The sequence below is a fragment of the Hydra vulgaris genome, chromosome 08 (assembly GCF_038396675.1).
Source record: "Hydra vulgaris chromosome 08, alternate assembly HydraT2T_AEP".
In the NCBI taxonomy this organism is placed as follows: domain Eukaryota; kingdom Metazoa; phylum Cnidaria; class Hydrozoa; order Anthoathecata; family Hydridae; genus Hydra; species Hydra vulgaris.
The window spans coordinates 29682729-29707500 of record NC_088927.1 but is presented as its reverse complement, the minus strand read 5'-3'; the positions used below and the strand labels follow the sequence as shown (position 1 = coordinate 29707500).

Sequence of the window (24772 nt, the reverse complement as noted above, 5' to 3'; positions counted from 1 at the left end):
TGTTTCTGCCCAATCCCATTTATTATCCTCATCGCAATTTACTTTATGCAAAACTAATGCAGACTGGTTTAACTTGCCTTCAGTAAAAATATTTTGGTGTTGTTGAACCCTTGTTCTTATTTGAAGTTTTAATTCACCGACATACACTTTGGAGCATTTGCACTTAATTAAATAGGTTCCAGGTTGGCTGTTGCGTGGTAATTTTGATTTATTTCTAAACGTTAATAGTGTTTTTAGGTTTGCACTTGACTTAAAAACAGTTCAATAACCAGCTTTTCTTAATATGCTTCTAAGTCTGGGAGATTATTACTATTGGTATTATTTCCATGATATTATTTCCATGGTAAAGAAATTGTAGGAAGGTTATTAGAGTTTGATAGAATTTCATTTTTATTTGCTAAACGTTTTTTTCGAACGTGATAAGAAATATCTTTAAGCATTTTTCCATCATACCCATTTTCAGTAAACACTTGAATTAAAAAATTTATTTCACTTTCTTTAGAAAGTGAAATAAATTTTTTTTTGCTGCATATTGACTATGCTCTGTATATATATCCGTTGAATATTGCTTTTAAATTTTTGGGATCGTGGTAAGAATGAGGTTTGATTTGGATATTGGTTATAGCATCTTTCCTGTAAACCTTGAACTCATGTTTTTCTTGTGTATTATTAACAACAGTTATATCCGTTATTATAGCGTTATTGTGTATTATTATGGCTTTTTCAACTTTTTTTTATTATATTCGAGTTTCAAGGCAGACGACTCAGTTGTTATAATAATGTCCATGTATGGTATAGATCTCAAGGAAGGTATAAAAAGTGGACCAAAATTCAGAAGATCGATTTGATTTTCAGGTATCTTGGTATGACAAAGATTTAAAATCGCGTTTTTAGTGTATTTTGTTGATTTATTATTACTTTTGTTGTAATTGAATTCAATTTGAAGTATTTTAAACTTTTTAATTAATCGTTCTTTAGATTTTATAAACATACTTTCACGAGCTTTTTCAGTGATAAATATCACCTGATTATAGTTTTTGTCTTCAATTTTTTTAAGATCTCTCCTGAGGTTTTTAGTAATACTAATAAGATTAAAGTATCGTCTTTTAGAATCATTTTTTATACAAAGTAAAAGTGCAAATCTAAAACGAAAAATAATACTTCTTGCTGTCTTTGAATTTAAAGAAAAACTGATTCGTAAAGATTTCGGAACTAACTTATGTTTCTCGCATTTTTGTAAAAATATAAATTGAATTTTTGCTGATATATATATATATATATATATATATATATATATATATATATATATATATATATATATACATATATATATATGTATATATATATATATGTATATATATATATGTATATATATATATATATATATATATATATATGTATATATATGTATATATATATATATATATATATATATATATAATATATATATATATATATATATATATATATATATATACATATATATATATATACATATATATATATATATATATATATATATATATATAATATACATATATATATACATATATATATATATATATATAATATATATATATATATATATATATATATATGTATATATATATATATATATGTATATATATATATATATATGTATATATATATATATATATATAAATTATAAATTATGTTAGTGTATTCTACAAATAGAGTGCTCAATGTTCTAAAAGAACAGAGCAATAATAAATTTATATATATATATATATATATATATATATATATATATATATATATATATATATATATATATATATATATATATATATATATATATATATATGTATATATATGTATAAACTGTCACATTCTATATTGGTGTCATACCTATACAGAATATGTCAGAGTTCTAATTTGTAACGGAGCTGTCAAGTTTTTCAGTTTTATTAACTAGATAATAAAATCAATCTAAAACTTTTATATATTGCCTAGCACAAAAAATTGCAAGTCAATTTGATATCCTTTAATAATAGAAATAATTGATAATTTAAAATCATTCAGCATGGAACATACATTATCAGACCATCTGTTTCCAGTTTCATAATCATGGCATTAAAATAAAATTTTTGAGTTTAAAGTATACTAGTGTTAATAAAAAAAATAAAACAGCAGTTGCCTGGAATAGTATACATGCTGATTTTAAACGTTTGGACATTTCAAGACAATTAAAAGCATGATGTGTTGTAATACATGTAGCTCTCTCTCTCTCTCTCTCTCTCTCTCTCTCTCTCTCTCTCTCTCTCTCTCTCTCTCTCTCTCTCTCTTTCTATATAAATATATATATATATATATATATATATATATATATATATATATATATATATATATATATATATATAAAATGTTTTTCTGTGAACGTAATGTTGTTTACTACATTCGAAGTATTTTTCTTAAGGATTAATCATGTGACTTACGCTTTTATTATTATTGGTTTAGTTATAAATAACTTGGACAACTGTGTTTTCTACCCGGTTGGACAATAGTGGTTGTTTCAAAGTTGCCCTTTTTTTTAACTTAGAACCTTAAAACATAGTTTTTTGTTAAGAATTTTTAAATCGCTTAGGACTAAGTTATCATAAAAATATATAAAACTTCAAATTTTCAAAAAAAATGGACATCTGGCTACAGTTAGGCGGTTTAAAATAACTTTATTTTTTCACTTGTGTGGTCTGTCGTGTGGAGACTTGCTCTCTCAGTGGAGAGAGCAAGTCTCCACACGAGAGTGGACTTTTTAAACATGAGGATTATTTATTTGCTTTAGTACATAAATCAACTATCTTGTAGTCTACTGCTAGATGAAGTGTTGCTACATCGACAATCTTATAACCTGCTGATACAAGGAAGTGCCGCCACATCAACTTAGGGTTTGGCATGGAGTAGGAATCTTTTTTCTTTTATCATTTTAATTAATATTTCTAACGTTTAAAAAGCCTCCACTGACGAGAGTGCAACAAACAAAAAAATATAACCATTTTATGCTGCTTAACTGTAGCTTTACTTATATATACATTTATATATACACATTTAAAATACATTAGCAACCTAATTTATTAAAAAAATATCCCCCCCCCCCATCCTACCTTCAAAAAAAAATCTCAATTTCATAAACAAACATGATTTATTCAATTATTATAATGCAACTTACATTATCTAATTTAAAAATATTTGCTTATTTTCAAGTTATTATACGATACTAGAAAGTCCGGACCCGTAATACGGGTCATCAAAGATCTGATGTACACTTCCAATTTATTCTTTATCTGTTTTCAATAAGTTAAGGAAAATGGTTGAAATTAATGATCTCAGCCTCATTAGAGATCTTTATTACCATTTTCTCTTGCATTGCTTGAGTGTTCTATGTGCACATAGCATAACAAAGTAGATATATTAAAAGTGGGTTTAATTAAATATTTTGGCTCCTAAATATTGAATCTTAAGTTTCATTTTCTGTTTATTTTATTTTTTTATTATAGGCTTTATAGCTTCATTCTGTTCCTTCACTAAAGCCATCATTATTTTATTCAATATGGCTGCAAAATTAAACTCCAAAAAAATAAATAAGTATATTGTTAGTGATATTTCGGTCATATTTTGAAAATGCGGAAAATATCCATGATATATTTTGAATTTGTCTTAACTTTGCGTTGAGTTAATTAGTTCACTTAAAACTTTTTTCAGCATTTGTATAGGTAATGACTAAAATGGTTAAAAAACAGATATGTCTCAAAAAGTATATATTTAAAGTTGTGTTTACGGAAAACTTTTTAAAAATCCATAAAAACAGTAGGGGAGTCTAGGGTCTAGTTGGCCGCAAGGGTAAGCTGACAAACTGCGTTTATCTTCAGAGTCTTTCATCAAAAAAGATCCCTTTTTTTTTAGCTTTTTTTTTCACATATAAAAAGTGGGCTACTGTTTTGGCTGTTATGCGTACTAATATTTGGTACCAGTTAAAAGTAATATTAAATTTTTGCCTTAAATTTGTTGCCAAAATTAATTGTAAAAAAATTTCTAATAATTTTGCACTTAATAGTACATTAATAATTATTTTTATAGTTTGCGCCGACTTACCATGTGGTGGGGTAAGTTGGCCTAAACCATAAAATTTTAGAATCAAAACTTAGAGAATTAAGGCAATAGTTATAGCCTACTTAGTTCTTGTTAATTTAAAATGTATTAAAGTCCCTAGGATTTTGTGATTTCATTTAACTCTGTAAACTAATTTGTTTCAAAAATATATTTACAAATACTTTAATTTATTATTACTTGGGCTTTTGAAGAAATATTTTCCTAAAGTATTCCATTAAAAAAGTATTCCGTTAAATCTTTTTATTTGCGCCGTAAAACAAATTTATTTAAAAACAAGAAATAAGATCACGAGTACAATTAGTTAAGCATTTTATGAATATAAATGTTTTGGGGTTAACGAACACCAGGGGTGGCGCCAGCGTATTTTGGTCATCTAGATTTTTGCGATGATTGGAGCCTAGGAATAAAAAAGTCCTAATATTTTAGCTCTCCCTGCTCCAAACAAGAGAGCAACAAGTTGATGATATATTTTTTCTACTATTTTCAACTAGACTTATATTCATCAAGAAATTTTAAGTTTCATAGTATAATTTCTCAGCATTCAAAAATTATGACCATATAAATTTGCAGCCCCCTCAAACTGAGGGGGGTTTAAACTTTAAATGGTCATATTTTTTTAACGCTCAAACGCTAAAAGTTGCTCTCACGTTTAGGGCAGGGAGAGGGGCTAAAAATTTAGGGCTTTTTTGTTCCCAGGCTCCAATCACCACAATATTTTTCAAAGCATCCTTATTTGACTCGAGTATAAAAATATAAATGTTTGGAGTTTGCTCTATGTCTGGAAGTTAGATGTCACGAAGACCAAAATACGCTGGCACCACCCCTGCATACATACATACACATATACATACATACATATATAAATAAAAATGTATATATATATATATTATATATATATATATATATAAATATATAAATATATAAATATATATATATATATATATATATATATATATATATATATATATATATATATATATATATATATATATATATATATATATATATATATATATAATTATATATATATATATATATATATATAATTTTTTATATTCATTTCACCTTTACACCATTACAACTTTTCATTCAGTTTAATAAACTCATTGAAAATTAATCAGTGGCATTGCATTTCCAAGCTGTATTGTACTTCCAAGTTGCATTTATCAAATGTTTCTTAGCTGGAAGCGTTGATTGGAGTGATAGCATTTTCGAAAATTGCAAAGAAAAGTCAAGAGAGCTGTTCCACCGCATGAGGGTTAGTTAAAATTGGACTAAAAAAGAAATTGCTGATAGCACCATCTAAGAAAAGTAAAAATTTAATGAAATGTCTCATCTATATGCCGTAATTTTTCAAATCGGAAAAGTAGTGGGGGAAAATACTGTTTGCTAACAGATTTACGTGTTGTAGGTATGCTTAAGAAAGTTAGTTAAGAGTGTGAATGTTAACTTGGAATCAATATTTTACCTCTGTTTTAAACATCAAGCTTAAAATAGTTTTATACTTAAGTGAACGATTAAAAGAATAGTCGCATTCTCATATAAAGGTGAAGTAAAAATGAATGGCCATGGCTAGATCAAAATAGATAAAATGTGTTTAACTGAGGAAACCAAACGCTGTATAGAACCCGGTGGTAAACGAGCTAGCGACTAGCTAGCTAGTCGCTACCTAAGCGTAAAAGCGCGTTTTGGGCGTATAAAATACGTAGTAATAAGTGTTTTAGACGTTTTAAAACGTCTTTTTTTATCTCTCTTTATATATATATATATATATATATATATATATATATATATATATATATATATATATATATATATATATATATATATATATATATATATATATATATATATATATATATATATATATATATACAGAGAGAGAGAGAAAGAAAGAAAGAAAGAAAGAAAGAAAGAAAGAAAGAAAGAAAGAAAGAAAGAGAGAGTTAGCCTTTGGCATAGACAAACTAGGCAGCCGCTTAGGTCAGTCTCTCAGTTGCTCAAGTTTTTAGAGGTTTTAAAGATTTTTTAATGTTTGTTTATGAAAAAAAAAGGTATTTTGTATCGCAATTCCCAATTTTATAGTTATATAAGTTCTTCAAACTTTGATAGATAAGTTTTAACCAAATGAATTATAGCTTACAGAAACTAAGTAGTTTTTCATCGCTATTCCCATAGAAGTTTTATAATTATATACTTTGAATGTTATTAAATAAATATCAAAGCCTTCTAAAACAGAAAATTTCGCTCAAGAGGAATTTGACGTCGAATTAATTGTCTAATGGTATTTGTTTTACTTTTAAAAGATTAGCTTTTTATTTTTTTAAAGTTTATGTAGGATAAAGTTTTTATATTTCGTTCGATTAATGATAGATTAATGTTATCTGAATTTGAAAAAAATCTATATAAAAAAAAAAATATATCAATACTTTTATAGTAGTTTCTCTTAGATAGACAGCAGTCATATTTTTACTGGAAGCATTGCAGCATCATTTTTGTTTAATGAGAACAAAGAGCAAATTATAAATATTTACGCTGTCGTTGTCGCCTGTTCATCAGCTCTTTTTTTTGACATACCGGTCAAACCACCTCCTTTATAAATACGTTTTCGATTTACATCTATTTCATTTAGAAGAAAAGTAACAAGTCACAGTCAATCTTCTTATAAATTAAATTTGCTTTTTAAATAAGCTACTAGTTTGTTATTGTCTAATGGTTTATTATTTGTTGAAAAAATGCAATAGACAACTTGATAAGATAAAACTCATTTGGCAATAGCAATATGTTATAAACAGATTGAGACATGCATTTTAGATAAAACTTTAAGGTAAAGTATCGGAATTATAGGCCGGGTGATTAAAAAAAAGCAGTTGCTTTTACTCAGCGGTTTTGGGGGTAATTGTTCAGCTTTTGGTGAATAAAAATTTGACCAAATTTAAACTTTTTCCTTAAATTTTTTATTCACGTAAAGCTGACCAGTTACCGGGTAAAAGCAGTTGCTTTTTTTTATTCACCCGGCCTTATATCAAGGTTGAAAAACAAATAATAGTTTTATTTGTTCACATAAAAATACTAACCTTTTATGAACTTCACTAAAATATTAATTACTTGTTTTATCTTGTTCACATAACTTTAAACTTGTTTACATAAAAAAATTGAGTTACATTAAATTGTTTAAAACATAATCTGAAATGGACATTAACAGAAAAATTGTGTTATTGTAGTAGATAATTGATAACCATGAGCGAGACGAGAAGTTAGTAATTCTCGTGAGACCGAGAACTAGACGAGACGAGAAATTTAACAGTTTTTGAAAACAAATTTATTAAAATCCAAGTAAAAAAAAATGTAAACATGGTTTTGACAAATAGACACAAATGACATTTGTCAAATGTAAACAACTTTTTCAAACATTAATTCAGAATTTTTTGCCAAACTTTTTAAACAAACAAGGCAATGTTTTCTCTGATTAAGATGATTTGTTCTACTTTTTCTGGATGTAAGTTGTGTCTGGATGATCGGACGACATTTCCACCTGAGCTAAACACTCTCTCTGATATAGTTGAACTTGCTCGAATAGCTAAAATTTGTCTAGCTAATGAAGAGAGTTCTTGCAATGTATTTGAATGCAATTTCCACCAATCAAGAATCGAAAAGTCTTTTTTGGCATCAGGGAGATATTCATACTGGCACATTTCGCTCAAAATAGGATTCAGTTCAGATGTTGGCTCTTGTGTTTCAAGTCTGACGTTTAACTTGCGCTTCAGTTTTGAATTAGGGTACAAATCTGCTGAAAGGACTCTGGCAACAGGTTGGTACTCAACATTATCCTTAACCTGTGAGGCTAACCATTCTTTTGTTGTTTAAAATTTTTTGAAGAGCTTCAAGTAAAGTCCCTTTAAAGCAGGATTTATGTAGCTTGCTGCAGCACTCAATAAGTTTCCAGTGTGACAAAGAGGAAATCTTTTATCAATGCAGCTTTTCAGGTTTTTTGCATACAAGACACCGTAGCCATTTTTTCCATCCGTCTCAATAAATTGATCAATTTTGGATTAAATAAAGAGAATCGGCGACAGTGTTAATTGTTGGAATAGACTCAGCCGTTTCTGTAGCTTCTTTAAGTAATGCCAAAATTTCTACTGCTCCCTCAATTGATTTTCACTGTGATGCACTGATTGTCTTTGAAGAAAAAATAATCTTCATTTGCTCATAAGCTGATAATTGCACTCTTTAGATGTAAGACAGAAGCGATGCAATCCAGTTCACTATTTCATCTTGTGTCAACAGATTGGCGTAACTGTCTAAAATTGATTCCTTGAGCGTCTGATTCTGATTCAAGCAACTCAGCTGCAACTGTTGACTGGTGTGTTAACGAAGCTAAATCTTTGCATGCTTGCAACGCATCATCCATTCCAGCAGTCATTCCAATTGAGTCTCGAACTGCACATTGCAAAATATGATTGTTGCACAAGTATTGATCAAGGCGCTTTTACAATTTGACTGCAAGTTTCATGTTTCTTGCCTGGTCGTTTACGCAGTACATTGGCGAATCAGCAGGCAAATTTAGTTCTTCTAAAAAAGAATCCAGCTTTCCTTCAATTAAGATACCTGTGTGTCTGCCTGAGAACTGTTGGACATGGGGTGTCCAGTGATGTAGTCTCCAATTTTCGTCAATAGCATGAAAAGTCAAAGAGATGTAGCTGTCCTGAGCTCTAGAAGTCCAAAGGTCAGAAGTAAATGCAGCACTTTTTAGATTTGGCATAATCTCCGCTATTATGCTCTTCATTTCAGCTTGAAATTCTCTTGACCGAATTGAAAGCTTTCTTGAATATGTTGTTTTGTGATGAAAGCTCAGTTTAGGGTTTGCAATGTCAAACAATTTCTTCAAACCTCTTCCTTCGACTGCTGAAAAGGATGCCAGATCAGTGCAAAAGTAATCCAGCATTGCAGAGTCAAACTGTTTTTGAATGGAATTTTCTTTGTCATATTTGGACTTTGTTTCAAGCATATCGACCATGGTTCGTTGTTTCTTCTTAGGAGGAGGATGAAGAGAGTCGTCAGTTTTTTCAGAATACTCAACGTAATCTTGGCTGTGTTTTTTTTTCGAGGTGACGATGAAGTCCGCTTGTGTTTCCATCTTTTGTTTTCAAAGACTTTTTGCACGCCTTGCATTCAGCACCGTCACTTGTTTTTTGAAAATATCTCCAGATTTTGTTTTTTCTTGGAGACATTTTTGATCGTTGAAACGAGGCAAGAATATTTCTTTTCAATATGAACAATATGTGTCAAGTTGAATTCCACTGGTAAACTAATGAAATTAAGTCGAAAGTGCACCATTTTATACAAAAAGATTTTGTATTTAAAATCTAATTAAAAATATTTAAAATCTAATTAAAAATATTTAAAATCTAGTTAAAAGTATTAAAAATCTAGTTAAAAATATTTAAAATCTAATTAAAATTTTTTATTAGATTTTAAATATTTTTTAGATTTTAATTAGATTTTTTTTTAAACATCTAATTAAAAAATCTAATTAAAAATCTAATTAAAAATTTAATTTGTTTTTGTCAAAACAAACTAAATTTTTAATTAGATTTATTAAAATCACGGAGTCAAAATATTAATTAATTAAAAAATAAATTATTAAGCATTTTGTAAATTATAATAATTTTTAATTTGGAAAATAATATAATATTTAAGTCTCGTTCTACTTCTCGCGAGAATTTTCTATTTCTCGTTTTTCACAAGAAGTCCCATTTCTCATGAGAAACGAGAACGAGACGCGATCTTGCTCATGGTTAGTAATTGAGTCTGATAAGAAACTTTAAATTCATATTTAAGTATCATAACCACCAAATTACTGTCTACCTTGTGTCAAAAGTTTCAACAAGTAGGTTATTGTGAATTTTTAAAGATTGTAAGGTTTTTGTATATCTGTATCATCAATCAAATATAAATGTATGGTTCGGTTTATCCAAAGCAACCCATTCAGATTTATGACTCATATAACTATCAACTTTAATGGAAAACTTTAACGTTTGAAGGGCAACGTCGTACAAGTTTATTTCCTCCGTAAATTTATTTCAGTGGCGCAAGTTTTAGTATAGAAAATAAAATTATTCGGCTTACGCATAGAATTGTTTTCTGATATAAATTTATTTTCGATGTGGAAATAAATTCGCAGAAAATACTGCGGTTACAAAAGAATTTTTATTTTAAAATTGCGAGGCAACGAAAATAACTTTAAAGTAGAGTTTTTCAATTCAAGAGTTACATTAGTCTGGAAACATGTTTTTTTAATGTTTGTCAATAGGTGATTTATAATCTAGGTTGTCGTATATAACTATTTTGTAATTAATATATACATATATTTTTTCCTTACAATAATATAAATCATCAAAATAAACTGCATATAACCCAGTGGGAATACTTCGTCCATGGGAAATCCATGGGACCTCTTACGGACTTCTGGACGTCCTTGAGACTTCCAGCGACGTCCTCCGTACGACGTGTCCCGACTGGGAAGTTAATTCTAAATTTACATTTAGACATAAACAAGTACGTTGAAAACATTAACTTCGTAACTTATTCATTTTAAACTATTGCTTTTTATGGAGACGTTCTAAACAATTTTATAATTTATTTATTAGCAATACTTCGAGACCACTAGACGGTCTCAGCATCAGACCATAAAACTAAATATTTTTACAAAAAATGTTTAAAAAACTCGTTAAAAAAAACATTATATTGAACGCCAATTTTTAATCTGAATAAAACGCATCATTGGATTTCAAAAACCTGTGTTTATCATCCAAATTGATTCCCATTGGGTCACGTGGATAAGTTTGTTGGTACTGTATATCCAAAGCTGCCCGAATTTTCTTTCAAATTTATTAGAACTCAATGCCTAAACTTTGACATCAGTCCAGTAAATATTTCCCTGAAAAAATTTTCATGGTTTGATACACCAGAATTATTCCATTTACCGTCAAGAATCGAATTTTGGTGTTGTAAAAATCTTGTGGACACTTTCACACCAGTATTACTTACATATGATTTACCGGAACTACAAGTTAGTTTATAAATATCTGGTTTGCTGAAGCGTGGCAATACGGATTTAATTTTAATTGTAAATGCTGTTTGTAAATTAGAAGTAGATTTAAAGACAGCTCTGTACCAAAGTTTTGATTTTTCTATGTTTTTGGGCCGATATATACTTCAAAGTTGTGGGCTTATTCCACGTATCCACGGTAGCGAAACTATCTTCAAATCATTAAAGGAGCTAGGTTTTTTTTGTGTCAGATAAAGTTTTGATGTTATTGTTTTATAAACTTGAATTATTATTTTTTATTTATATTTTTCGTAACCATTTGCAGCAAACCCTTGTATTAGAAAATCACTTTCATTTTGTAAATTTTGTAAGCTCTATGAATAAAACCAGTAAAAATACCTTCAAAAACTGTTGGATCATGTCCCGAATTTGGTTTAATTTGGACACTGGTAATACATCTTTTCGGTGAACCTTGAACTCGTACAAACCATTTTATGCTAATGGTAATAATAATATCTAAAAAATGAGTGGTTTATTTTTATCTTCAAGTTGCATTGTATATTTCAGGCTGGTATTTTGTTGGTTGAGAATATCAAGTAACATTTTATCTTGTTCGATTAATTCAACTTGTGCGTGACTGTCATCTACGTATCATCTACGTGTTGTGACCGTCAACTACGTATCGTAAAAAAGATTTTATATTAGCATTATTATTCAATGCAATTGTATTTTATTCACGGTGTTGCGAAAATGCTTCAGATTAACAAACAATAAAGCAAGACCAATTGTTCATTAATTTTCAAAATAGGTCTTTAATGGTCCTTAATTTTCACAAATTTTGTTTCAAGTAATTTTGGAAACAAAGATCAACAAGCGCTTTTATTTCTATAATTTTAAGTTTAGTTGAGATTTTTACAACATCAAAAATTGATTCATGGCGGGAAATGGAATAATTCTGGTGTATCAAACCATAAAATATTTTGTCACGGAAATTTTCACTAATTAGTTCTAATAAGTTTGAAAAATAAATTAAGGAAGCTTTCGATAAACAGTACCAACAAAATAGTCCACGCCATCCAATGGAAATCAATTTGGATAATGGTCAATATTAAAACACAAGTTTTTGGAAACCAATGATGTGTTTTATTCAGATTAGAAATTTACCTTCAATATAACGTTTTTTTAACAAGTTTTTTAAACCCTTTTTGTAAAAATGTTTAGTTTCATGGTCTGATGATAAGACCGTCTAGTGGTCTCGAAATATTACTAATAAATAAATAATATAGTTGTTTTGAATGTCCCCATAAAAAGAAATAATTTAAATAACTAATTTAGTACAACGTTCATTCAAGATATTTTTAAAACAATTAACTTCGTCAATAATAAAAAGGTTCATGACAAGAAAAAGTAAGCATTAAATATATTTATGCTAAGATTGGAATGAGTAAATTGATTATTAAGTTACTAAGTAGTGCTACATACTTTTGTTGACAATGTAAAAGCTTTAACTTCTTTGTGTACTCTCCCTGGCAATAACGTCATAACTAAAATGAAAGTAAATCAAAAAGTAATTAAAGTGGTCAATTTAAAATTTTTTTTATTGTTTCATTAAAAGCATTTTAATGTTTCATTAAAAGCATTTTAATGTCTCATTAAAATCATTTTAATGTCTCATTAAAAGCATTTTAAAGTCTCATTAAAAGCATTTTAATGCCTCATTAAAACGCTTTTAATGAGACATTAAAATGCTTTTATAAAAAACTTATGAGCGAAATAATATTGTATGAATAGAAATTGTATAATGGATATCAAAGTATTGAGAGATCAAAATACCTGAACTATGATTTTTGGGGCCCATTATGTTTAATTTTTACTTTTACTTCAATTTTTTTAAACTGTTTCTTTTTTTTCATACCAATACTGCTAAAAGGAGTCTAATAGGCCTTACTTAGTTTGAGCATCTGACTTTATCTTGGTATTGAAATATTTTATTATTATTACATTTACTAGGAATATGCAAGCTGTCATACGGGTTGTTAGTAAATTAATCAATGATTAATTTACTAACTATCCGTAAAACTATCTTAACTGATTTTATGTGAAATGCTATATATATATATATATATATATATATATATATATATATATATATATATATATATATATATATGTTAGGGTGGTCCTTATTTTTGAAAGTTCATATTTTTTCAAAATTATTTGTTATTTTGTTCAGTTACACCAAAACATTAAAAATACAAAATTTCAGCTAAATCCGATAATGTTAACACTTTTAACATAATATTAACGCATTGGCCTTAAAAATTCATGCATCTGACTGTCTAACATGCTCTGACGATGCTATTCGCAACTAACTGCCAAGTGCATTCTGAATTCGCTACAAGCGTAACTACAAGTCTCTACAAGTCAATTTTGTTTTTACATATTATTTGTTCAATGCTACATTCGTTTTAGTTTCGTACATGAAGTGCATAAGAAAAGACGTGCTATATAAGTAATTGATAAAAGTGCTAAAATGTCCACTTTTCGGAAAAATATTTATCTAGTTGGAGTGATGAAAAATCAAATCTGCGGTAGTAAATTACCATGCAAACGAGATGTTTTGAGTGTACTTTTTTATAAAATGAGAGTAGTAAATTTAAATCTTAATGACAGCAGTGCTTTAGTTATTGATGAAGTGGTCGTTTTTTAGAAAAAAGCAAGAGTCCCAGTTCAAAACCGTTTAAACTGTATTTCGAAATTAAAATCTTTGTACGATAATGTCCGAAATTTAGAAAAATCTAAAAATAGAGATACTGAACGGCAGAGAGAAAAAGAAAATGATTTAAAGAAGATTTAGACAACCTTTTTGATAATGCCACCTTAAATGCGTTAAATGAGAATAAAATCGCCGAAGATAGAGAGTTTTTAATTAAGCAAAGGGAGAAAGGTAGAGTAGGTTGTATGTTGGGAGTAGATATCAAATTATTACGTAAGGAAAAGCGGAAAGAAGAACGCACAGCTGCAGAGTTGAAAAGAAAAGAAGATTTGTTGGAAAATTCTAGTTGTTCGATTGCATATTTTGAAATGAAAGATAAAAAAAACGAAGATTCACAGAAAAAAGTGATAAATCAAGACAACAATGAAGATGACACATATTTAATATCGGAATCTGAACAGGGTCCATCTTCAAACAAGAGAGAACGAAAGACGTTAATGACACCTCGCCTGGCCGCTGCCTTGAACAAATGTAAAGTGAGTGACAGGGATGCAATGCATATTATTTCTGCCGTCCTAGAAGCTCTTAATATAGATATCACCGAGTTTGTTCTGAATAGATCGTCTATCAAAAGAAATAGAGAGATTTTGCGGAAAATAAAATATTCATCAATAAAATCGGTAGGAAATGATGCAAATTTTATTGAAGTGCATTGGGATTCCAAATTATTGCCTGATATCACAAAAAATCAGAAAATTGATCGGCTTCCTGTGGTCGCGGTTGGTTTAGATTTTGAACAATTATTAGGAGTACCTGGAATTGCATCATCAGGAGGATCGGAAATTTGCTCTGCTGTGTTCCATATCACTGATGAATGGAATTTAACCGAAAAAATTCAAGCCTTTTGTTTTAATACTACAGCATCAAACTCTGGACGTATAAAAGGAGCTGCAGTTCTGCTTCAACAAAGGTTAGGGCGAGATATTTTGTGGCTTCCATGCCGACACCATATATTTGAGGTCGTTTTGGCTGGTGTATTCACGAGGACAAAAGCAATTGTAGCATCCGGCCCTGAAATTGCTCAATTCAAAGCACTGAAAGAAAACTGGAAGAATATTGATAAAATGAAATTTTTAGATTATACCAGCGATGAAGCCGTTTATAATGCGCTGAAAGATGTAGCGCCCGAAATTATTTATTTTGTGAAACAGAAACTTGCAGAAGAGCAAGCACGTGATGACTACAAAGAGTTTATGCAGTTGACGCTCATTTTTTTTGGAGATAAAACAAATGTGAGTTTTAGGGTCCCCGGTGCATATCATTTAGCGAGATAGATGTCTAAAGCGATTTATTGTTTAAAACTTTTTTTATTTCGCAATCAAATGAAAATGAGAAAGGATAATTCAAAACTGAATGCAGAAATTTGCGTTTTCGTTGTATACTGTTACGTAGAGGCCTGGTTTTCAGCAACGAATACTACAGGAGCTCCCCTAAATGATATATATTTTTTGAGAAAATTGGTTAAATTTAAAAATATTAATGAAAACATTGCAACCATTGCAATAACAAAATTTTTAAACCATTTATGGTATCTAAGTGAAGAGTGTGCTGTGTAATAGAATATCGTATCCGCATAGAATATCATATCCCCCATAAGAACATTGAAAACGCAGACGATATTTTAAGTTATAACATTTAGAAGTGCACCTAGGCCGTCCGAAAGAATAATCGGACATAAACAATGTTTATAAATGGTAGAAAAGTAAGATCGAATTTATGCATAAATGTTATTTAAAGTAAAAAATTGATATTATATCCTATATTATACTAAATTATATATCTAATAAAATTCTTATGCAAGAAGGATATAATATTCTCAGTGAAAAATAATAATGTACACTATATTTCTTAAGTTTTATGTCAAATTCGATTATTATACAAAGGGGATATAACGTTCTAACCAAAATTTGATACTCTATCCTATATTTTACTAAGTTTTATGTAGAAAACGAATGTTAAACAAGGGAAATATAACATTCTAAGTAAAATATAATAGTATATCCTATATTTTACTAACTTCTTTGTCAAAAAAGATTCTTATATAAGTGGGATATGATATTCTAAGTAAATATTTGATATTATATCCTATAATTGACGAAGTTCTATGTCGAATACGAATATTACACAGGAGGGATATGATATTTTAAATAAAATATAACAGTGTATCCTATACTTTACTAACTTCTTTGTTAAATACGATTCTTATAGAAGGGGGATATGATATTCTAAGTAAAAAATTGATACTATATCCTATAATTAACTTAGTTCTATGCCGAATAAGTATATTACGCAAGGAGGATATGATATATTAAGTAAAAATTTGATACTAAATCCTATATTTTACTAACTTCTTTGTCAAATACGATTCTTATACGAGGGGGATATGATATTCTAAGTAAAGTTTAATACTAAATCCTATATTTTACTAAGTTTTATGTCGAAAACGAATGTTACAAAACGGGGATATGATACTCTAAGTAAAATATAATCGTATATCCTATATTTTACTAACTTCTTCGTCAAATACGATTCCTATACGAGGGGGATATGATATTCTAAGTAAAAATTTGATACTAAATCCTATATTTTACTAACTCCTTTGTCAAATACGATTCTTATAGAAGGGGGATATGATATTCTAAGTAAAATATTGATACTATATCCTATAATTAACTTAGTTCTATGCCGAATAAGAATATTACGCAAGCAGGATATGATATTTTAAGTAAAAATTTGATACTAAATCCTATATTTTACTAACTTCTTTGTCAAATACGATTCTTATACGAGGGGGATATGATATTCTAAGTAAAATATAAAAGTATATCCTATATTTTACTAACTTCTTTGTCAAATACGATTCCTATACGAGGGGGATATGATATTCTAAGTAAGAATTTGAAACTAAATCCTATATTTTACTAACTTCTTTGTCAAATACGAGTCTTATACGAGGGGGACATGATATTCTAAGTAAAAATTTGATACTAAATCCTATATTTTACAAAGTTTTATGTCGAAAGCGAATGTTATACAAGGGGGATATGATGTTCTAAGTAAAATATAAAAGTATATCTTATACTTTACTAACATCTATGTCAAAAACGATTCTTATATGTGGGGGATATGATATTCTAGGTAAAAAAATTGATACTATATTCTATAGTTTACTAAGTGCTACGTCAAAAACGAATGTTACACAAGGGGGATATGATATTCTAAGTAAAACATAATAGTATATCCTATATTTTACTACCTTCTTTGTCAAAAACGATTCTTATATAAGTGGGATATGATATTCTAAGTAAGAATTTGAAACTAAATCCTATATTTTACTAACTTCTTTGTCAAATACGAGTCTTATACGAGGGGGATATGATATTCTAAGTAAAATATAAAAGTATATCTTATACTTTACTAACTTCTTTGTCAAAAACGATTCTTATATGTGGGGGATATGATATTCTAAGTAAAAATTTGATACTATATTCTATAATTTACTAAGTGCTATGTCAAAAACGAATGTTACACAAGGGGGATATGATATTCTAAGTAAAATTTGATGTATCGGATTTGATTTTTAAACAAATTGATTTGCTATAATTTTTTTAATCGAATTAAATTCTGAATAAAAATATCTTCCCACATAAAAAAATAATTACTGTTAAACTTCATTGTTAATATGAACGGTTTTTAAAAAACAATTAATAATAACAACGTTTTTTAAAAAATAATCTTTTAAGAATCAAAGTTTCAACTATAACGAAATCAACTCTCATCGTGGCAGACATATCTAAAAACATGATATTAGTCCAAATAATTTATTGTTTTATTTATTCAAAAATTTTCACGAAATTAAGTATAAAGTTGATAAAGCAAAAAAAACTAAAACCGATTTTTTTAACAACTTACATTAGCAAGAGAAATGTTTGAGCAAGTAAATAAAGCACTTGTTTTTTTACCATAACCAATGCATTCCAAGTGAAACCATCGATTTGGAATGCAGTTATCGCGTTTTATCTATAAAATAGTAGTGGTATTTTAGGTAATATACCGTCTTTTAGTTGATAAAAAAATAAAAATAAAATTTTAAAACGTAATAATAGAAAAACAATAAAAACAATTAAAAAAAAATATGCATACAAAAATAACAATTTGTTTTATTTTATTTAAAAATAGTAACAGGCAGGAGTGTTATATTTTATTTCAAAAATAGGCAACAGGCTGTAAGTGGAACCACCAGCAAGTGAAAGTTGCATTATATATGAAACAGATTTTGATTAGTGGAACAATTTTCTACAGCCCCATGGGATTAAACTTATTGAGCATATAATGTACTGTCTCGACAAAGCAAACAAATAATCATAGAAAAAAATTATTACCTAAAAAAAAATCATCGTCTTCATCAGATAATTTACTCACTAACTCATTGGTTCTGAAATGAAATCAGTCATTCAATCAATCAATATACTTGATTGCCATTGGCAATTTGCCATTAGTACATTATAAAATTGCATAAATAATTAGGATGTTTCAATTAATGGAATCTAGAATAAACTAATGCAATCTAGAATAAATTAGAAGCAATCACAGCAATACTAATCAGTAAAAAATTTAAAATGTATGAAAATTTATTCTAGCTTGATTCCTGGAATAATCAGTTAATAAAAAAATATCAATTAATACCAAATTTAGTACTGAATTTTATAAAATGACACCTTTCACCAGTTAGTCTTGAAAATCATACCTTTGTAAAGAGTAAGAACTTAGCAATACTTCAGCCTAGTAAAACATAATTAATATATACATATAGATATAAATATATAAATATATATATAAATATATATATATATATATATATATATATATATATATATATATATATATATATATATATATATATATATATATATATATATATATATATATATATATATATATATATATATATATATATATATATATATATATATATATATATATATATATATATATATATATATATATATGCAGCCCTCTGTCTGTAATAAACTAATAATGTTAAAAATATGGATAACAATGATGATTGGTTGATTTTGTTTAGAAATCAAACAATCATAATGCTTAATTACAAGATTTTATCATAGCATATTACAAGGTTTGATTAATTTTTATGCAGAATGTTGCAATTTAATGAACAATACTTTATTTCTTGAGATTCCTTCCAATTCAGCAAACAGATATAATATTGCTTCAGGGACCAAGACTTTAAATGTAAAATCACTATCCTAAATGAAAAAACAAAATTTTAAACTTTTCTTTATTTTAAAATAATATTAAACAACTTAAACAACTTTAAACATAGATAATCAATTTCTTATTTGCTTATATATAACACTTACCTTGAGATTATTCGAGAATTTGCCTAAAGTCAACAATAAGTCATCTTTTTGTTGATTTGTCAATAAGTACATCAAATCTTGGTCCATAAGGTTCCCTTTTATTTTAAAATTAAGTTGAATCTTGTAATTATGTTTTCTTATGTCTATTACAAAATATAACCTTAAATTATCTGCGAAAAGTAAAACACAAATACTTGATAAAGTTTACAAAAGAAAAACAATAATGTTAACATAATATTGGTAAAATTTAAAATAAAACTTACGTTTTGATTTCATACCAGAACTATATATAATATGTCTATAACTGTATAGCTATAAAGCAATAAATAAAACTTCATTTTTAAAAAGTCTAAAATAACATTACTTAATTACTAAAAAATTTTAAATTAAAAAAATGGCTATTTTTTTTTATTTTTCCAAATTTTGACATTATGTTTTAATACTTGTTTGAAGCTATTTTCATTATTAAATTTTCTTAATTAAATCCGAAAGAAATAAGCAACTTTTAACAGTAACGGTGACATATATTACACATACTTGACCCACAAAAATTGACTTAAGCAATGCTGATGATAAAATTTTACAAATTGATTGCTTTGTGAACTTTTGAAAAGCTAAATAATATACACATATATTATTATGCATATATATAGACACACAAACAGACACACACACATATTTATATACATACATAATAGATAGTACAAATATAGTGTGACAATGATACCTTTTTCAACTATAACAACTTTTTCTTGATAAGAAATACCACTTATTGAGTCTATTAAATAAAGGAATATATCTATTAAATTTGATTTATATATAATCAAATTAAAGACAAATTAAAAATGACATAACAAATTGTATACCTGCACATGTATTGCAAATTTTGAGCAGATCATTTTCCCATAATTTATAACATCCAAAATGATATCTATCATTATCAGTAGATTTTTTACACAACACACAATTTACCAATATTTTCTCCATTGTATATATGTAAACTTAATTAAAAATTAATATTATTTCATATATTCGAATATATGAATTAAAACGAAATAAATAAATAGACTTATACTTTAATAATATATATACATATATATATGCTTTAATTATATATATATATATATATATATATATATATATATATATATATATATATATATATATATATATATATATATATATATATATATATATATATATATATATATATATATATATATATATATATATATATATATATATATATATATATATATATATATATATATATATATATATATATATATATATACAGTCTTGGCCATAAGTTTGGAACCGATTAGGTTTTTTGATATAATTACACTTTTTATACCAAAAATATCAACAAAAACTTTTGAAATCATTTTTATTTTAAATATTATATACAAGTAAATATTCTGTCATGTAAAAAATGGTATCAGTATTTTGAATAATGTCCTTTGGCACCCAGTACTGCTGCTATTCTCGCTGGCATTGAATCGGACAATTTCGCGCAGTATTCTGGGGTTATGGCAGTTGTCCATACACGCTTGATGGCATCAATCAGAGACTTCTCTGACGTTGGATTTGTGGCAACAACCTTCTGCTTAATCATTGTCCACATGTTTTCTATTGGGTTTAGGTCAGGACTTAAGCCAGGCCATGGACCCAAGACTTCGATATGTTTCTGTCTTAGCCAGTTGGTTACAACTGCTGCTCTGTGGCAGGGTGCACCATCATGCTGAAATACCTTACATTTTAGAATGTTCATGTGAGTGTTCAACTTTTCCTTTAATATCCCAAGGTAAACTTGAGCATTGATGGTTGTATTCTTTGGCATGAACCATATGGCACCTCGACCTGATGCCGAGAAACTTGCCCACACCATAACGGTAGGCGCCTGCTTCACAGTGGGAACAACATACCTGATGTTGTATCTTTGTTTTGCAGGTCTCCTGACATGTCTGATATATGAGGCAAACTGAGAAAAAGTTGACTCATCTGAAAACATAGTTTTTTTCCAGTCTTGTGCAGTCCAGTCTTTGTACTTGCGACAGAATGTCAAGCGGTCACGGATATTCTTTTTACTTAACATGGCTTTCTTTGCTGGCAGCTTGAATTCCTTCAAAAGGCGTCTTCTGATTGTTCTTGTACTGGCAGGAAGTGATGAATTTACTGCTATCTGGAGAGATGACCATGTTGGATTTGCAGCAGCAAGCCGATGTATCACCCGATCCGTTGTGGCAGAAGTTATGCGAGGTCGTCCAGACCTCTTTCTGGATTCCAGAGTTCCCAACTGCTTTGCTCTTGCAATGCCTTTGGTGACAGCAGACTTAGATATGTGCAGTATACCAGCTATTTTACTGTGAGAATAATTCTGCTGGTGTAGGATCATCATCTGTGCCCTTTTCTCCTTCGACAATTCAATACTTCTAGTCATTTTACGCACTGTACATGTTAATGTAGAATACTTACTGCTAATAATATAAATAATTATAAATTAATAGATCTATTTTTATGAATAGTATATATTATTGAATGATAATTTGCAAACATTTATACAAATAAAGCGATTTATTTGCATATTTTTACTTCTTATATAACAATAAAAGGATAAATTAATTAATTTTATACTTATAAGAAGTTAAGCCTTACCTTTCGCACTGATATGCAGTTAATATATATGTAAATCAGCTAATTAATTGATTAAAATATAATGTATAGTTTGTTAATATAAGTAAGTATATTTCAACATTAGTTCAACCGAATATTAGTTCAGGTAAACATTAGTTCAAGGGAACGATAGTTTAGGCATTGAACAGTGTATAATGCAGCTTAATGAGGGTCATATTGTTCACGATGCTCTGCTGCGGTGTAAAGTTACACGATTCACGTTTTGCAACGATTAAGAAGTCGCGAAGGCATTTAACTATGCAACTGATGCTGCATAAACACGATGCTGCAGCAGTTAAATGCCGTACGCGTCATAGAAACGTTCCTATGAGAAAAAAATTCATCGGTTCCAAACTTATGGCCAAGACTGTATATACATATATATAAATATATATATATATATATATATATATATATATATATATATATATATATATATATATATAATATGTATACATATATATATATATATACATATATCTATATATAGATATATATATATATATATATATATATATATATATATATATATATATATATATATATATATATATATATATATATATATATATATATATATATATATATATATATATAGAGAGAGAGAGAGAGAGAGAGAGAGAGAGTAGCATTTTCATTTTCAAAATAAGTATTAGAATTAAAATGCTAATATGTATTGTATAAATTTTATTGCATAAACTAATGCATTATACTATAAAGTATTACTATAAAAGCAGTAAAAACCAAACCCTAAAAAACTATTTAATAGATCTATTTTATCTTTATCTATAAATATTTGTTTCATATTGATACTTATAATACTACTTGTAACATACGTGTTTGTATAACCTTGTATATCAAATGAATTTGTTGCTTAGAATATCATATCCCCCATGGTAAGTTTTATTTGAACATCATTGACCATAAGTCATATGGTCAATCATGTCATATGATATGATATATGATATTTAATTTTTTCAATATTATTTAACTCTTTCTAATTTAACTAGGAAATGTATTAGATTTGTCATATGTCAAAAATTATATTTTCCACTGCTATAAATCAATAAAATTTTCCAAAAAACTCATTTGTTTGTTATTTCGGACGGCTTAGGTGCACTTCTAAACACGATAATTTTAAATCGCATCTGTGTTGTCAATTTTCTTATGGGGGATACGATATTCTAGGCGGATACGATATTCTATTACAGCTGCCATGGCAATATTTGACGATAGAATTGAGAGAGTTGAAAAAATTAGAATGGCTCAAAAAATTATGGAATGTGCAAGTAAAAACATAGAGACTGTGAATGAAAAAGAAGAAGAAAATGAAGAGACAGAAGTCATTGAGAAAAAACTAACGTTGCAAATCCGAGATGTCCAAAATGACGAAAAATAAGCATCAAAAACAATTTTTGATACAGATATGTATAAACAAATTTAATTTTTTGTTATTTTTTTCTTGAACACATTCTATAGGCTAGGTTTAGAAAACACATTCAATATTATTTTTATTTTATTCAGGTTGTTCAGGAGTACCGGAGAGAGTTTCCAGTTGCCACAAAAGGAGGCTTACTTTAACCCAAAATATGTATCTGAAGTGGATGTATCATTTCAATAAATAAAAAATATAGTATTAGGATAAACTATATCTTTATTTTACGTTTTCATTTTAATTAGTATGTTTTTATACTAAAATTTAAAAAGAAAATGCGTAATTTTATGTTTACAGTCGAGCGTACATTGTCGTTCCTATAGGTAACTGCCTTACATTGAATCTCACAACTTCAGCGTCGATGCGGCACGTGTTAATATTAACCGATTGAGCTGAAATTTGGTATATTTTTATGTCTTATATAAAGGCACATTCTGGCAAATAATTTCAAAACAATTCGAAAAAAAAAAATTTTCCTTATAAATAAGGACCACCCTAATATATATATATATATATATATATATATATATATATATATATATATATATATATATATATATATATATATATATATATATATATATATATATATATATATATATATATATATATATACATATATATATATATATATATATATATATATATATATATATATATATATATATATATATATATATATATATATACATATTTCCAAAGTTTCTCTTCAGCACAAAATGAGTAAGTATTCTAATAAATAAGACAATTTTTTTAATTTTTAATAAAATCATTTATTTAATAAATACATGTTTCGACTATATCATAGTCATCCTCAGTTAAAATATATTAAAATGGTTGAATCAAATTAGTAAAATTAAGTTGATTAATAGAGACCTTATAATAAAAAAATACAATAAAAATGCAATTAAATAATGTAACAAATGTTTTAAAAACATTTGTTACATTAAAAATTTTTTGTATGGTTACTATTTTTATTTAATAATATTATATTGTGTTATCGTTTTGTCAGATAGTAAAAAAATCTAGTATCACAATCTCTTTACTGTTAAAATCTGATTTGTTATGTTACAAGTGATAAAACTGCTCCTACCTTGATTTTTTATTTTTATTTTCCTAACTGTTCCCATTTTTGAATTAAATTTCACTGACTGTTAGCTAATGATTAATAAAGTAAGTCTCAAGTCATGAAGTCTACTAAATTAAAACCATATTTTAACAACCAACGTAAACAAAATAATAGGAAAGGTAGAATTAAGAAAAAAAATTATTATTTAGAGTAAAAGCGGGTCAAACCAATCATACTATTTTTTCGATCACTGATCGAA

At 27.5% G+C, this 24772-nt stretch overlaps 1 protein-coding gene across 2 annotated transcripts; it reads right to left on the bottom strand.

Annotated features, from left to right (window-relative positions):
* Positions 1-17604: 17604 nt before the first annotated feature.
* LOC136084271 (uncharacterized) lies at positions 17605-20340 on the bottom strand. 2 transcript variants are annotated; one of them, XM_065804346.1, is made up of 10 exons: positions 20203-20340; positions 20064-20114; positions 19874-19950; positions 19600-19648; positions 19337-19431; positions 19139-19222; positions 18703-18737; positions 18338-18390; positions 17868-17975; positions 17605-17748 (listed from the first exon to the last, which is right to left on the bottom strand). In XM_065804346.1, exons 1-9 carry the CDS (start codon positions 20321-20323, stop codon positions 17962-17964), a joined length of 579 nt encoding a protein of 192 aa, XP_065660418.1. In that variant the 5' UTR covers positions 20324-20340; the 3' UTR covers positions 17605-17748; positions 17868-17961. The 2 variants fall into 2 exon arrangements, with proteins under 2 accessions (XP_065660418.1, XP_065660417.1); XM_065804345.1 differs by lacking the exons at positions 17605-17748; positions 17868-17975 and having other exon boundaries at positions 18012-18390.
* Between the last annotated feature and the right edge of the window lie 4432 nt (positions 20341-24772).

Excerpts from the sequence above, each read along its gene's own strand:
- LOC136084271 (XM_065804345.1), bottom strand. The coding sequence starts at position 20,323 with ATGGAGAAAATATTGGTAAATTGTGTGTTGTGTAAAAAATCTACTGAT. Across the intron at positions 19,951-20,063 it reads AGTTGTTATAGTTGAAAAAG|CTTTTCAAAAGTTCACAAAG; the intron begins GTATCATTGTCA and ends TATATTATTTAG. Across the intron at positions 18,391-18,702 it reads AGTTCTTACTCTTTACAAAG|AACCAATGAGTTAGTGAGTA; the intron begins GTATGATTTTCA and ends ATTTCATTTCAG.